Source organism: Acinonyx jubatus, chromosome B4 (assembly GCF_027475565.1).
Source record: "Acinonyx jubatus isolate Ajub_Pintada_27869175 chromosome B4, VMU_Ajub_asm_v1.0, whole genome shotgun sequence".
In the NCBI taxonomy this organism is placed as follows: domain Eukaryota; kingdom Metazoa; phylum Chordata; class Mammalia; order Carnivora; family Felidae; genus Acinonyx; species Acinonyx jubatus.
The window spans coordinates 105730327-105747759 of NC_069387.1; the positions used below are offsets into that span (position 1 = coordinate 105730327).

Genomic DNA, 17433 nt, shown 5'->3' on the forward strand with positions numbered 1-17433 from the left:
TAGTTATTTTGAGGCTGCTTTCCTTTCCATCATGGCATTTTCCCTTACTTCAGGGCTGTATCCTGATAAATCTGTACTTAATAATATTAGACATTATGTAAAATAATATTCTATAGGCAAGAAGTGATTCTTTCAACTGTTAGGTTCAGTCCAAGGTAGTAATAAAAGTTCCAATGGTAATTTTAGATGAAATAAATTATTTAATTCTATGTCCTTAAAATAATATATCTTGAAATTTCTATATATTAACCATTACCCTTAAATTAGACTTACTGCATAATATTTTTATATTAGTAATAGTTTTAACGAGAAGGCAGAGATCTTTTATGACTTTGTAGTATACAACTATGGAATGAAAGGCATTTTGAGGAATATTGTTGAGAAGACTAATACTTATAACTGGTGAAATACAAATATTGCAGAAAATAATCCAATATGACATTTCTAACATTCAATTAAGAATTAAATAATATACTTGGTAAATAAGTGATGTTAAGCTGTTTCAAGTTTCACCAGTTGCCTTTAAGATTGATTTTCATCAAAATTACTGTACTAAAATGTTTTCTTTTGTTGTACAGACTCAAATAGCAAACCTCAATTTTAAAATCGGCTCTTATTTGCAAGAAATGCTTTGACATAGTGCATTTGTTCTGCCTGGGCACCAGTAAAGGATTGTGGTATCATTTTGAAGAAGGTTGTTTGACAGAGCCTGTTTGTTTATTTGGGGTAATGTGAGCTGCATTCAGAAAATGCCATATTTTGTTTCATGATTGTATACATTCTCTCCCATTGCTCCCAGGCAAGACTTGTAAGCAGAGAAGACACGGATTTAGACCTTTTTTCCATGACCAGTGGAAGTGCTTTGTCTGTAAAGAGAGAAAAAAAAAATCAGGCACACAGACACTCAGCGGGATCTTCAAGTAAGTTGTGGTTTCCTTCAGAATTAATTTAGAAATCACAAACGAATTGATGGAACATAATGCCAACAAGCATTCTTTTTTAGATAAGGGGTAGGCTGCCAGCAGCCAGAACTGCCTGAAAGTGTGTATTGGAAGTTTTTCTTTCTTTAAATGTCTTCTTTTGATATAAACCAAATTAAATCATTTCTGAAATTAACGGCATCAATTTTTATTTTAATTATAATTCTGTGACTCCATGTTCTACTTTCCTCACTTCCCGTGAATATATTGAATTGTTTGATCATTTAGTTCTAAAAGAACTTTTAGGCTAATTGCAAAAAGTTGGATTTATATATCAAAGTAGTGTATTTTGGCCTTTTGTCACTGATATAATAGATGTTACAGGTCACCTTAACTTTTAAAGGAAACTTTTTAAAATAACAGACTTTTAGATAATATTATTATCAAAACTGTCAAAACCATGCTTTGGACACTATTTCTTTATTTTTCTTTTCTTTTTTTTAATGTTTATTGATTTTTGAGAGAGAGAGAGAGAGAGAGAGAGAGAGAGAGAGAGAGAGCATGAGCAGAACAGAATCTGAAGCAGGCTCCAGGCTCTGAGCTGTCAGCACAGAGCCCGATGCGGGGCTCGAACCCATGAGCTGTGAAATCAGGATCTGAGCTGAAGTAGGATGCTCAACCGACTGAGCCACCCAGGCGCCCCTCGACCCTATTTCTGTTGAATAGATAACAGTTCACATTTATTAATGATGAATTTTTACATTTGTTAACTTGACACACCCATCTATTACCTTCAATATCATGATTTCAACAAGAACTGCGGTACAGTTATTAACTGAAAAAAATAAGCATTTAAAAATATCTATATCTTGTAATAATAAAGTATAATTTTTCAAACTCTTCATATACCATAGAGATTTTGAAATATCTTCTAAAATGTTTTAGTATATTAGTATAAAATATGTTTTATTTAGATATCATATTTTTTTAATTTCCCCAAAGTATAGTAAACCTCAGAAGTCCACACATTAACTCATACTTCATTATAAGCATTAAGTTTTTCTTGAAAAAGTTTTATTGCTCACTAGTACAATACTTTTATAGATGCAAAATCAATACTTGATTGAATGTGAAAAACTCAACGATCCAGGTGGTGCTCTACAGACAAACAAAAGCTTAAAAATGATTCTCTTTCACTTTTTATCCAGGTACATGGCATTATTAGAGTCCAGTCATTTAAATCCATTAACATATGCAAGTTCATTTTGGTAAATTTTAATTTGGTTTTGAAATAATGATTTCAATATATCTAATTTAAAACTATTTTCCAGGATTCAAAGTTCTTAGAAAGCCTGAATTTTCTTTACTTCATTATAGAATCTGGTCACAAAAGGTTCTAGTCAATATGATTAAGAAAGAAATTGGGGCGCCTGGGTGGCTCAGTCGGTTAAGCGTCCGACTTCAGCTCAGGTCACGATCTCGCGGTCCGTGAGTTCGAGCCCCACTTTGGGCTCTGGGCTGATGGCTCAGAGCCTGGAGCCTGCCTCTGATTCTGTGTCTCCCTCTCTCTCTGCCCCTCCCCCATTCATGCTCTGTCTCTCTCTGTCTCAAAAATAAATAAAACGTTAAAAAAATTTTAAAAAAGAAAGAAATATTTTAGGTTTATTAACTAAGTAAAATTATATTATTGATCTAATATAAAATTTTTGCATTCTTAACATAATCTGTTACATCAAATTTCAAAATAGATACAACATTTCAGAAGTAATCAACCTGTGTCACACATAATAATAAATACTATCTTGATTTTAAGTACTGCATAGTATGAACTTATTATATATCACTTTGGAGCAGTAATACAAAGCCAAAAAAATTGCCTTGTCAAGTCTCTATTCATAATATGTCTTCTGACTATTAAAACATGAACAGCTCAATAAATCAGCAGCTATCCTAAAATCCTCTAGCTTTACCTTTCACTTATGTGACATCAAATCATAGATTCTAGAAAATACGAGATCATTATATAGATTTAACTTCTTTTTTTAATAGTCTTATTTTCTTTTAAAATTTTAATTCCAGGATAGTTACCACACAGCGTTATATTAGTTTCAGATGTACAATATAGTGATTCAACAACACATTCTCTAAAGAACAAGCTGTAATATGGCTATCCTCACTGATTCCAATTAGTTGTCAGTAAATAACATTATAGCGAACACTACTAATCACTAAATCTGTTCACTGACAATTAAGACAAACAACTTTAGAAAAATAGAGTTTTGATTAAATAACAGAATTATTATGAATAAAATAGCACTTACTGAGTTATTGTAGGTACTAGTTTACTACAACATCTGTATAATATAATGGTGAAATGTAGGCTCCACCATCAATCTGCCTGGAATTGTATCGTGACAATTTCCCCATCCTTAAAACGGGAATGAGAAGAGAAGTACTGTATCTACCTTGAAGAGTTATTGTTAGGATAAAATGTATAGCATTTAAAACAATATCAGGCACAAAACAAGGGCTTAGTAAATAGTCTTTATAATTGCCACCTAAACATAGCCATAGAAGAAAAATCAATTGAAGTAAGATATTAACGTCACTAGTATCTGGGCACATGGGCTAACTAGCTCAGCTTATAAGAAACCTACTCTTAATAGTTACTTAACTAAAAAACTTGGGGTAGCCTATTATCCATAGAACTCTTTTAACCATCAAAATCCTTGGGTCATAGGCCTCCATGGCCCTGAGCCAACCACGTTCAGCTTTGGTATTTTGAAAGCTCTTTTTTTCCTCCAGCTTTTTCTCTCTCTCTTAAAAAACTTATCACCTTATTAAAACTAAAGCATTTCTTTTAGCTTTGCAAGCCAAAGCTAAGGAGTAGTTTATGGCTGCAGCTATAAAACTCTTTCGGCCTTTGAACTAGATATTTCTCTCTCAATATTGCTATAATATTTGTAACATGTATTCTGTAGCATCAGATAATTTCAGGTTTAAAATCCCAGTTCCACCATCACACATAAGTTGTGTGATCTTAACTCTAAGAACAAGTTAATTATCTGTAAGATGGGAACAGCAATGTTTATCTCATAGAGTTTGGTGGGGAAGAAATGAGTAAAAATAAAGGTAAAGCATGTGATACATTTCCTAGCATACAGTAAATACTTGCTGTTTGTATTGTTTTTGTCTTATGTTGCTGTTGCATAATTTTAAACAACTTTAAAGTAGAATTGCCTTCCTTTCCTGTGTCAAATAATACCAGAACCAGCTTCATGACAGTCATCTTAAGCAATGCTGTCAGAGAATTTCCTAAATTCTCTCTCCTTTTCCTTTTAGGTCTGACTGCTTTATTTTTTGTTTTGTTTTGTTTTGTTTTTAATGTTTATTTATTATTGAGAGACAGAGAGAGAAAGAGCATGAGCATGGGAGGGGAAGAGGAGAGGGAGACACAGAATCTGAAGCAGGCTTCAGGCTCTGAGCTGTCAGCCCGATGTGGGGCTCAAAGTCACAAACTGAGAGATCATGACCTGAGCCAAAATACGACACTCAACCGACTGAGCCAACCAGGCGCCCCTGACTGCTTTCTTAAAAGAGGCCAAGGCAGTCTTCTGCTACTTGGCCTTCTAGCCTACCTTATGGTTTAAAAAAAGATGTAAGAGGTCACATTCTTATTTTTTTAATGCCATTTACAAAATGAGTATGCAAATAAATTCCTTCATTTAGACAATATTTAAACAAAATATTTGGTTTTCTTAAAAGATTTTGGTTTTCTCAATTAATGTTTCCACGTAATGCTTAAGATAAAGGATGCATTGCAGTAATAATAATTTTATTGCTGTAGTAATTTATAGCTTTACAAATTTATTTTCATTATTTTTTCTTATTTATAATGACTATTTATCTTTGACAACTAATATAAATAAGTCTCAGAGTTTATTTAATTTGCCTTGGCCCAAAAAACTTAGCAAGGAAAAGCAGAAACTTGAACCCATCTTTTCTTATTGCTTTTTATTCTTCCATGGACTAAAATATAATAGCTGAATTGTAAGAATAGACCACAATTAATGTAGTTCTTATTTATTCACTCAAGAGCCGTCTGCTGAATGATCACTGCTCACTATGCACCTAGTTTAGGTTTTCAGATACCTCTTCCTAATCATCTTTCCACTTTCTAGGACATACTCCATTTTCAGAGTTAGCCAGGGATTGAAGATCCACAGTACCCCTATAATAGTGCATAATCAGCCCAAAGTCAAATTCTTCTTTAGGCATATCTAAAGTCTCATGAGATGTAAGCCCTTTTAATATGATACTGAATTTTCTGAATATGAAAGAACCTATTTTTTTACAAGCAAAGCAGCTAATATCATTAAAGTGTGTGAGAAAGGCTTCTTGGAGGCAAAATATTTGATTTGTACCTGGAATGACATTTGGGGTGTAAATAATGAAAGAAGTGGAAGAAAGTCACCTTAACAAAAGTAAAAGATAAAATATGAATATATGTTCATTGAACTTTGAGGAGTCTCTCTGGACCAGAGTTTGCACATAGTAAAGTAATGCAAAATAAGATTGAATTAAAGATGAAGCCTCGGTTCAGGTAAGTTTGAAAAGCCCCTCAAAAACTTAAAAATAGAACTACCCTACAACCCAGCAATTGCACTACTAGGTATTTAGCCAAAAGATACAAAAATGCTGATTTGAAGGGGCACATGCACCCCAATGTTTATAGCAGCACTATCTACAGTAGTCAAATTATGGTAAGAGTCCAAATGTCCATCTACTTATGAATGGATAAAGAAGATGTCGTATATAAATACACACACACACACACACACACACACACACACAATGGAATACTAGTCAGCGATCAAAAAGATTGAAATCTTACCATTTGCAACAATGTGAATGGAACTAGAGTGCATTATACTAAGCGTAATAAGTCAGACAGAGAAAGACACCCCTGCTGGAGGGGTGGTAGGTGGGAGGATGGGTTAAATGGGTGATGGGCATTAAGGAGGGCACTTGGGTGTGTTATATGCAAGTGATGAATCACTGGGTTCTACTCCTGAAACCAATACTACACTGTATGTTAACTAACTCAAATCTAAATAAAAAAAAATTAAAATTTTTTAACGTTTATTCATTTTTGAGAGAGAGAGAGCATAAGTTGGGGAGGGGCAGAGAGAGAGAGGGAGACAGAATCTGAAGCAGGCTCTAGGGTCTGAGCTGTCAGCACAGAGCCTGACACGGGGCTCAAGCTCATGGACCACAAGATTATGACCTGAGCTGAAGTCGGACACTTCACTGACTGAGCCAGGTGCCCCTAAATAAATAAATTTTTAAAAAAGTAAAGTGGAGGAATTGGACTACCCTACTGGTAATGAGTAACTAACAACAGTTTCTAAAAATACCTTAGTGTTTTAGAAAGCTCAAGATCAGTTGAAGAAATGTAGTCTGAGCCACTTTTAAATTATACAGTGCCTCCAATATATTGACAAAGTAATTTTACAGTTTTTATTAAAAAAGAATATTTTTGGTTATCAAAGTAAAAAGTGAAATAGTTTACTAGATGTCAATATCCAATAATATGTGCAGATAGAGACTAAAGGTGATAGCTAACACAAAAGTAGATTCCAAAGATTACTAGTAAAGTTTACTCCAAATTTACTCTAAGCACATTCCATTAACACAATTTTTAATTTGCAAATAAAGACTTATTAGCATGGTGTATATTCATGTATTTCTCTATGTATATATGCACATATATATGGATATCTAATTTGGTATTTAGCTGCAGTATATATACATAATATGCATTTTTAATCCTTCACTGAGTAAGTACTTAAACATTATTGCCTATATCGGTGGGTCATCATATAAACCATGCATCATGATCCAAGCACGTATATGCTTACAATGTACAAAGCACTATACAGGCCAATAAAAAAGCATAAAGATGGAGAGGTACAGACCTAGAATAGCCAACACAATATTGAAGGGAAACAAAGAACAAAATCCCTTTAATACTATAAAGGGGAATGCAAATTAAAACCATGAGCTATCACTAAACACCTATTAAAATGGCCAAAATCCAGAACACTTACAATACCAAATGCTAGTAGGGATGTGGAGCAACAGGAACTCATTCCTTGCTGGTGGAAATACAAAATGGTACAGCCACTTTGGAAGAGAGTTTGGTGGTTTCTTACAAAACTGAACATCTATTAATATGTCATCCAGCATTCGTGTTTCTTGATATTTACCCAAAGGAATTGAAAATTTATGTCTACACAAAACCTGTACATTGATGTTTATAGCAGCTTTATTCATAACTGTCAAAATTTGGAAGCAACCGAGTTGTCCTGTGGTAGGTGAATGTCTAAATAATCTGTGGTACATCCAGATAATGGCCTGTTATTTCGTGCTCAAAAGAAGTGAGCTATGAAACCATGAAAAGACATGGAGGAAATTTAAGTGAATATTACCGAGTGAAAGAAGTCAATCTAAAAGGCTATACGTACTGGATGATTCCAACTATGTGATGTTCTTGAAAAGGCAAAACTATGGAAGGTATCATAGGTTGCTAGGGGTGGAGGGGAGAGGAGATGAACAGGTTGAGCACAGGGGATTTGAGGGGCAGCGAAAATACTCTGTGTGATATCATAATAATAATACATGTCATTCATTATACATTTTTCCTAAACCCATAAACTGTACAAAACCAAGAGTGTATTGTAATGTAAACTATGGACTTTGGGTGATTGTTTTGTGTCAGTCTACATTCATCAGTTATAACAAAGGCATTGGGGGGATATTGTTAGAGAGGCTATGCATGTGTGGGGGCAAGGGGTATATGGAGAGTCTCTGTATCCTCCCCTGAATTTTGCTGTGAACCTGGAACAGCTTAATAAAAGGCAAGGGTGGGGGGTGGAGAAGAAAAAAAAAGGGAGAAGAAAATCTCAGAAAAATGTTCCTTGCCAGCTATTACCTGGGATTTACTTTATTAATAAATGGTTATTGCTATTAAAGAAAGGTTGTAATATATTATAAATAGCACTCTATTGTGAATTCAATCAACCTGAAACCAGAATTTTGAAGGCTTGGTCTCTAGCAGGGAGAAAAATCTCTCTCAGCAGTACTAAACGCACTTGCTTTCAGATTTTGTTGGCCACAACAATGTCATACTAGTTTTTATCTTTATGGTTTATTCTCCTTCTCCCCTACTAGCATGTATGTTCCAGGAGGTCAGGAAACTTAATGTGGTATCCTAGGTAACTAGAAGAGCTCCCTGACATATAGTAGGCCCTGTAATGTATGGATAATGAGTGAATTTATGGATGACTGACTGACTGACTGACTGACTGACTGACTATGGTCCACTATGGAGCAGAAAATGTGAGATAAGAGCTAGAAAGAGAGTATTTGTCATTTTCCTGCTGCATAGTGGGAGGCAGGCTGTACTGACAAAAAAGGAGGGTAAAAGATTGATTGTTTGGTAGATCTTCAATAGTGTCTGCCCAAGCTTCTAAGAGCACCTGATCTGTCCAGAATCCTGGTGTGTACAATTTATCCAAACAAGTGAAGTTTTCCTCCCAGGTGGGTCTTTCAAACAACTCAGTCATGAGATTCAAATTCCCATGGATCCAACCTACCTGGAGCCAGTCCTGTCATTTGTTAACTGAAAAAAAAAATTATGGAAGTGCTCTTAAAGGCTCAGCGCATTACACAGGTGAGAGAGTGCTGAGCATCATGGCCTTCATGGAGCTTATAACTTATATAAATATAAATTACAACAGTTTGGGTTCAATTAGGAGACAGCTATGATACAGTTGGTTAAACAGTGAAGTTTAAGTATTGTTACCTATACTAAAGTATTATCCATATCAACTATTGAAATAAAAGGAAACCCTATGTGGTACCCTAGGGCTGAGGGAGATCACCCAAGGAAGGACAAACTTAGAAACGGTTCAGACCTCGTTGGAGAAGGTGTGGTTCAGCCACAAGATAGCAGACAAGTTCCCGGGTTTGACCAGACCAAAGCTGGTCTGGAGTTACCAGGCAAATAAGAGGCAATTCTCTGGAGGGCAGGAGGCAGGGAAAGGAATGAGCAATCAGTAGCACAGGCATGCCGTGAGAATGGGTCTTGATAAGGCAGAGGTACAGCAAGCTTTGGTTTCCCTACGGAGAGGACAGCACCCAGGTTATTGCTAGGGTGAACCTGCCAGGTTGCAGAGGAATCCTATTCTGGGCCTGTGGCTCAGGCAGGCTGCATCAGAGGTCCTGAAACCCACAAGGCCCACTCCACCCAAAACTTGCAGTTTTGCCAGAAACTGCAAAACCGGCAGTGTCCCCTGAGCACCCTCTGTTCAGAAAGCTTGACGTTTTTCTCACTTTAAAGGAGAAATGCTTAAAGAAATTCTTTGATCACAGATCATATAATGAAGGGTGTATTCATCGCTTATAAATCGATAACTGACATATATGCATACACTGAATTACTACTCTCCAGATATAATAACTTATATATGTGTATGAATTATAGGTATATATATAAAACACATCTTTATAAAAGTAAATTTGACTCACTATTCTTGTCCTTAAGAGAGAGTCACAGCTTGGACCAAATTAAGACCTAGTATTATTTTACTCATGGCCTCTAAGGCTAGGCAATTTTCACAATTGAGAAGAATTGAGGAAAAAGCATAAGAAGACCTCAGACTGTCCCATTATTCTTTTTCTCTAAGTTTTATAGGCTACTTCCAGCCTATGAAACCATGTGGTTAACTAGGGAAAATAATTAACTACGGATGGCTTTAATAAAGTGTAGCATCGCCCTCACTAAACTGGAATTATGAAGTCCAGAAGTAAGAGATGATAAATAACGCCAGTTGCATTTTTAAACACAGTGAGAGACTGTGTGGTATTGGTAAGAGTATGTGTTAAGAGACTGGGAAATAAATTTTGAGTCCTGGTGTGGCTCCTTACCAGCTTGTCTGTGACCTTAATTAAGTCACTTACAACTCCTTTGTAAATTTAGTAGATAAAAGGCAGCCTGAAACAAGGGAAAGAAATTTGGAGTAGGCTAGATCTGAATCTGAATCCCATTTCTCACACATGTACTTTTGTGAGCTTGGAAGAGATATTTCAGGTTTGGTTTGTCCATTAAAAAGTATCATGGAAAATTAGATGAATATATAAATATCTATTTTGCTCTCATGTGGGAAAAGAGGGAAAAAGAATAAAAATAAACAAAGGGAATCCAAGAGTCCTGATAGCTTTAGAATTCCATACTCTGCAAATAGAACAAGAAAACTTTGTATATGCTAATTTCCCAATTAAAAAAGCAACAGAAACTATTATTTCTGATATTTTATAGTGTGAAAATCTTGTTTGTAACTGAAAATTTTCTCCACACTAGAATGCTTCTGACTGGTTTCAAATGTTTTCAAATTGTCTCTAATTACTTTAGCTAAACAAAGTCAGCTGAGATGGAAAAAAAATTAAACATTTTTTTTAAATGTTTTTTAAGTAAAGATCAAAAAAGCCCATCATCTATGAGAAATGACAGCTATTTCATAAAATGAAGTTGAATTTCAAAAAGCCATAAGTGATTCTGAAACTCAGCATACCTACTATAAAAACTTGGCTTAAGCATATTCTACTATAAAGACTTAGTAATGGATATCTTGATGTCCCAATACATTTTTTAAATGAGAAAAAACCAACAAGCCAATAAAGTTTCCTATGAAGAATCCAGTCAACATTTCATAGTATGTACTTGGAAATGATCTTTAGCTTAATCTTAGCTAGATGTTTACTTTTAGAAAGAAGTTGTTTGTAAATTTAGTACTGAAGACACTAAAGAGGGAACTAGGTATAGATATATAGCTATAAGATAATTTATATGAATAGGTTATCCTGAAAGTAATTAGTAAAAATCTATGATGTTTTATATAAATGTAAAATGTTACGATGAGAAAAACATAGGAATAACATGTCAGGCAGCTGTCCTCTTTAAGAGAAATTTCAGATTTTCAGTTTATAAGACCGTGTGAAAGGGGTACCTGGGTGGTTGAGCTTTTGACTCTTGATTTTGGCTCAGGTCATGATCCCAGGGTCGTGGGTCATGATCCCAGGGTCACCCATGTCAGGCTCCATGCTGAGTAGAGCCTGCTTAGGATTCTCTCTCTCCCTTTGCCCCCCTCCCTCACTCATGCATGTTCTCTCTCTCTAAAATAAATTTAAAATTACATGTGTATATATATATATATATACATATATAATTTTACAGTATATATAAATTTATATATAAATTTAAATATAAGTATATATAAATTTATATATATAAATTAAAAATTATATATATATATATAAAGGGGTACCTGGGTGACGTGGTTGGTAAGTGTCCAACTCCTGTTTTCAGCTCAGGTCATGATCTCAGTTTTGTAAGTTCAAGACCTGTGCTTCCAGCACAGAACCTGCTTGGGATTCTCTCTCCCACTCTCTCTGTCCCTTCCCCACTCACTCTGTCTCTGTCTGATAAATAAAAACCAGGAGAGCCTGGGTGGCTCCGTCAGTTAAACGTCCGATTTTAGCTCAGGTTGTGATTCACGGTTCTTGAGTTCGAGCCCTGCATTGAGCTCTCTGCTGTCAGTGCAGACCCCAATTTGGATCCTCTCTCTCCCTCTCTCTCTGGCCATCCCCTACTTGCTCTCTCAAAAAAATATATAAACATTTATAAATAATAAAAATAAAAATAAAATAATAAAATAAAATGTAAAAAAATACATGTAATAACGTGTTAAAGGTGACCTTGCTTTTATTTATTTATTTATTTATTTATTTATATTTTTAATGTTTATTTTTGAGAGAGAGAGACACAGTATGAGTGGGGGGAGGAGCAGAGAGAGAGGGAGACACAGAATCTAAAGCAGGGCTTCAGGCTCTAAATTGTCAGCACAGAGCCCGACGTGGGGCTTGAACCCACAAACTGTGAGATCATGACCTGAGCTGAAGTCAGATGCTTAACCAATTGAGCCACCCAGGTGCTCCATGGCCTTGCTTTTAAATCTGATTATTATCACACAGAATATAATAGAGAACCAGGCCTATAGTTTCTTCTGAAGTATATTTTGAAGAGAACTCTACTATATTAATGGGCCAAAACTAGAAGGAAAGAGAAGCATTTTCCTTTTATTAAGGGTTCCCTTTTTGAAGATGGGGTTAATATTGATAATATCTTAAATTCACCTTGAATGAATTGTACTTTGGAAGTTATTTGTGGCTGTCCTATGTGATTCTGTGTTATAGGGATAATTTCACATTCAATTAAATATCAAAATTCTAACTTTTTAAAAACACAGGTCAGCTTCTCTACCTTAATATATCAAATGTTTTAAGAAGCAAGGCTTAAATTCCACATAGGAGTGAAATCTTATGGTATTTGTCTTTCTCTGATTGACTTATTTTGCTCAGCATAATACTCTCTAGCTCCATCTACATCTTGGAAATGGTGGGATTTCATTCTTTTTTTATGGCTGAATAATATTCCATTGTATGTATATACCACATTTTCTTTATCCATTCATTAGTCAATGGGTATTTGGGTTCTTTCCATAATTTGGCTATCTGCTGCTATAAACATCGGGGTGTATGAACATTAGGGGGGAAAAAGAGAGGCAAACCAGAGAACAAACTGAGAGTTGATGGAGGGAGATGGGCAGGGGGATGGGTTAAATGGTGATGGAAATTGAGGAGGGCACTTGTTATGATGAGCACTGGGTGTGGTATGTGATGAATCACTAAATTCTACTCCTGAAACAATATTACACTGTATATAAATGAACAGGAATTTAAATAAAAACTTAGAAAATAAAAAAAAAGTAAGGCCTAGGTTTATTTTCAAAAATTAAACGTCATTATTTTGTCATTTCAAAAGTACAAGCGATATCTCTTATGTGAAATGGCTTTGGTTTTTCTCTGAAAGTATTAATAACAAACTCCACCCAATGCAAAGATGTGTTAAGGAGTTGCAGTGTTAATTTTTAAGATGAGAGGACCCACATCTGTAGTTACCAGCTGTCTTTCTCCACTCCTACAGTAAGAAAACTTGACTGGGTGAGAAAGATAATTATATTCTCCAAAGAGACACTTCTAAATTTAAACACATGGATTACTCTAGGCTATCCTCCTTAGGAACTTATCTTTAGTAAGTCAGCCTGAGTAACTACACTTGTTCCTAAGAATATCCTGAAATAGACTACACAATGGGAGTCATTCAGTTCTCTCAAAACGAGGGGCCCTTGGTATTTTTTAGCAAATTATAGCTCTGGTAATGGGCTAGCTCCTATTGTTCAAAACCATTTAGGGAACATTTTCCAACAAAACCTACGTGGAGATATTCATGCTTTTTATTCTGCTGGCTAGAATAATAGCATCCCCATCATAGAGTCTCTTATTTTTAAAGGAAGAGAAAATCATAATTATGTTACACTTTCATATTACCAAGCTTCTTACTTAGATCATAAATTTAGAATTTTACATAAAATACCAGGTCAAAAAAAGATAGATAGATAGATGATACATAGATAGATACATACATACATACATAACAGAAGTTTACCTCCTAATTCTTGACACGTTACCATTTCCACTCAGTTAGCTACAAGCATGGTCTTCAAACTGTGAAACAGCAGAAGTAATAGTTGTAAGTATAGTTATAAATGATTTTATGTTCATTTAAAGATACAATACCGATTACTGACACTTCATTGCTGGATTTGCGCCCCCCCCCCCGCAACTTTGTCAGCTTGTTGCTTTGCAAGGCTTCCGCCACCCCACTCTGAACCTGCATCCCCTTCAAACTTCACCTTTTTGAAAGTCCCGAGATCTCTCATTAGCAGTCTCACCTCTTTAGCAGCTCTGCTACTTTCTACTGATCCCTGACCGTGTGTAACTCAAATTTACAAATCAGTGGATTTTTCTCACTCGATGTCTAAAAATGTTTGACATATAAATTAATTTTCTGTCACATAGAGTGGTCAAAAGGTGAGTAAAAGTTACGTTTAATCATGTACCTACTTGCATGTTTTTCACTATAGACTGAAACTATATATGAAAAGAATAAATTAAGTTTTGGTTCAGTTGTCAACTAATTAGCATATTGGTTTTACTGGTAACTGGCCTTTCAAAAATCTAGATCGTTACATCGTTCTGATATATCTTCTTCATATACTGTCTTGAAAAAACATATGATCTCTAGTATTCCATATCAAATTTTGCAAAGCTCACAGGATATGCTACTCATTAACATTACTTTATTAAAGTACATGCTCATGTACTACAACCAAAATCAACTCAAATATGGGCTATTCTTTGAACAACTTCAAAAATTCTGGTAACAACTAGTTTACAAAGACCTTGAGGAGTAAGTAGAGAGACACTGTCGCCAACTAAAGGATAAAGTCTGAAAAAAACTTTTGGTCATTCGTAAATTTAAAAAAAAAGCTGTTTGGCGTATGAGATCATATGAAAATATAGGTGAGTACAGATATATCTACAGGTATAGAAATATCTTTCTCTTGTATTTCTTCACTTACGAAAATTGAAGATTGTATTGCTTTTCATTGATACATTATATTCATTTTTAGTTCCATAGGCCTTATTTCCAGGTAATGGACAGTTCCTTCCCATCTGACATTTGCTCCTAATGATTTTCTTTATGGTGCTATTACACTAGAGGCATACTTTATTTCCGACTATTAAACATGATGTTGTCTTCTTTATAATAAATCTTAGTCATATGAAGCCGAGTTTCAACTGTGTTACTGCCACATACCTTTGGACAAATAGTTTAATAGTGTTACCTTAATTTCCCCATTTTGAAAATGAGAGTCATGTGTATCTTGTAGAGTTGTAATGAGGATTGAAAGAGATGGCAAAATAAGGTGCTGAGCAAAAGGGCCTGGGACGTACCGGACACTTAAACCCCTGCAACGTGACATTTTGAGGGAAGTTATGAGTGAACTGACAAGAGAATTGAAGAGCCAAGTGAGTGATGAGAAAACATGGGCAATAATACATGATACTTCTAATAGTTTTGATGGTAAAAACTAATATAACTGTGCCCAAACAAAAATGTTACTGATTTTAAATGCACAATGAAGAGATTGTTAAATATGTGCACTTTGTAATACTTTTAGTTACCTGGCATACTACATATCATTTAGTATGACGGTGTTCTATGTACAAAATCTTCTAATAAAATAACTGCATGATACCACTATCTATGCCAATTGTTGCAAAAATTCATTGGACAGGAACTAAAAATTGACTGTCATAATTCCCATTTAAATGACTCAAACTTCCATCGTCCACCATGGATGTTATGTTTTCGCCCAGATAAAAAGAAGGTCGACATAAGACTTTATAACCAATTATGACCAACTTTAACTTTTCTTGTACTGTATTTGAAATCTGACTTTGCTTATCCTCTTTTTTTTTTAATCTGAAGTGTTGGATTTAAAGTAAATGTCAGTAAAGAAGAGCTACATCACACAGATTTTCTTTTTCATTTCTGTTCAGCAAGAGTTGGTCGCTAACAATGTAAAATTTTAAACTGTAAGGCTCTTTTTACTATTGCCTAACCCATTAACTCTGACTTTTCTTGGTCTCAGTTTTTTTTGGCAGAAGCCTTAAAAATAACAATTTGTTAGGTCTTGATATTTTGATCCTGAACTTTTAAAATTAATCAAACAAACACATTAACATTAACACTTTAACCCTTAAAACGTTCCCATAATCAGAACTAGATAATCAAAATTAATTACTGGTGCATGAAGAGCATGTTTACAGGGTTGGTGGGAAGCATCTAATGCATTTGCAACTACAAGTCTAGTACAAAGTAGATATGTAATAAATAGCTGTTGATTTAATGTCCTTTAATTTAAAAAAATTTTTAACGTTTTTTCATTTTTTTAAAAAAAATTTTTTTAACGTTTATTTTTGAGACAGAGACAGAGCCTGAACAGGGGAGGGGCAGAGAGAGAGGGAGACACAGAATCTGAAACAGGCTCCAGGCTCTGAGCTGTCAGCACAGACCCCGACATGGGGCTCAAACTCATGGCCCGTGAGATCATGACCTGAGCCGAAGTCGGACGCTTAACTGACCAAGCCACCCAGGCGCCCCAACGTTTATTCATTTTTTGAGAGATAGAGAGAGACAGAGCGTGAGCAGGGGAAGGGCAGAGAGAGAAGGAGACACAGAATCCGAAGCAGGCTCCAGGCTCTAAACCGACAGCACAGAGCCCGACGCGGGGCTAAAACTCACAAACTGTGAGATCATGACCTGAGCCGAAGTCAGATGCTCAACCGACTGAGCCACCCAGGCGCCCCAATGTCCTTTAATTTAATGTCTATCTCCAAGATCCGAGACAATGTAATGAAATAGTCAACAATGATTCCAGACACAGTTAAATGTAACAGTATTAGTAACCACGGAACAATGCATATAGATCTAAAACAGTAGTTACTTTCATCAGCAGTTGACATTATCCAGAGAATGACATTATTTCAACTGTACTTGAGTGAGGAAACTAGTTGTACTAGTTGTACAGCTAATACAAATGTACAAATGTAGTTGTCAACTACATTTACTCTTTGTAAAACAAACAAACAAAAAACCACGCATTTTTCACATTTTTGAGGACAGGATCCATGTATGCTCTATTGATAATAGATTAAAGCATCATGTTTCTAACTGTAGTATTCTAGTTCTAATGCCTTTCCTTCATGTTCATTTCCTTTTCTTAAATAAACTGCTATACTCTGACATATTATTTTTTATTTTTATTTTTTATTTTGGTTGTTATTGTTGCTTTCAAACCAATTTCCTACACTAGCTAATGTGGTGAGTAAATAAGTGGGTATGGTCAAATGTGAAATGCATTTGTCAAGTGAATGAAACTGAAGTGCAATAATATAAAAAATCCTCAGGCTAGCCATGTTTATTGTTGCCAAATGTCTCCCTGCTAAGAAGTAATAAGCATGTAAAGGGATAATGAAAGTTTCCATGAAAAGTTTTTGGGAAATCTATCCACAAGTCTTCACTATCTGGGAAAGTGGAAATAAGTATTTGTTTTATACAAGTTCCATATGAGGACTGTAAAGATGAACTATTAGAATAAAAAATAAAAAAATCAACTACAATGTGATAGTTACTAATATGATTTGGCACATGGAAGGAAATGGACAGGGAAGGTCTACTACACGGAAGAATAGAAGAGTGCCTGCTATAAAATATGCACTAAATAAATAAGTGTTGAATGAATGTGTAAATAAAAGGAAGATTTTACATTAAAGCTTTTAAAGACCCCACGTGATCTTGAAAATCTAATTTGGGTTTTAAATGTTTAAATTCCAAAGGATAACTGCTTAATGATAAACATTTCAAGATTTACTTGAAGTGCATATTTTTGCTAAAAGTTTACTTTGGCTAAATTAATTAATG

The 17433-nt window shown here is 35.0% G+C and overlaps 1 protein-coding gene across 6 annotated transcripts in view; it reads left to right on the forward strand.

Moving 5' to 3' along the window:
* The window catches only part of LRRIQ1 (leucine rich repeats and IQ motif containing 1), a 230785-nt gene that overhangs the window by 185380 nt on the left and 27972 nt on the right, over positions 1-17433 (forward strand). For 3 of the 6 annotated variants that reach the window (XM_027071142.2, XM_027071143.2, XM_027071144.2), the window contains one exon: positions 800-920. In XM_027071142.2, the coding sequence (XP_026926943.1) occupies positions 800-920 (121 nt within the window). Of the gene's footprint in view, positions 1-799; positions 1394-17433 lie in introns of those variants that run through there. The other 3 variants (XM_053226551.1, XM_027071145.2, XR_008300373.1) reach the window with 2 other exon arrangements.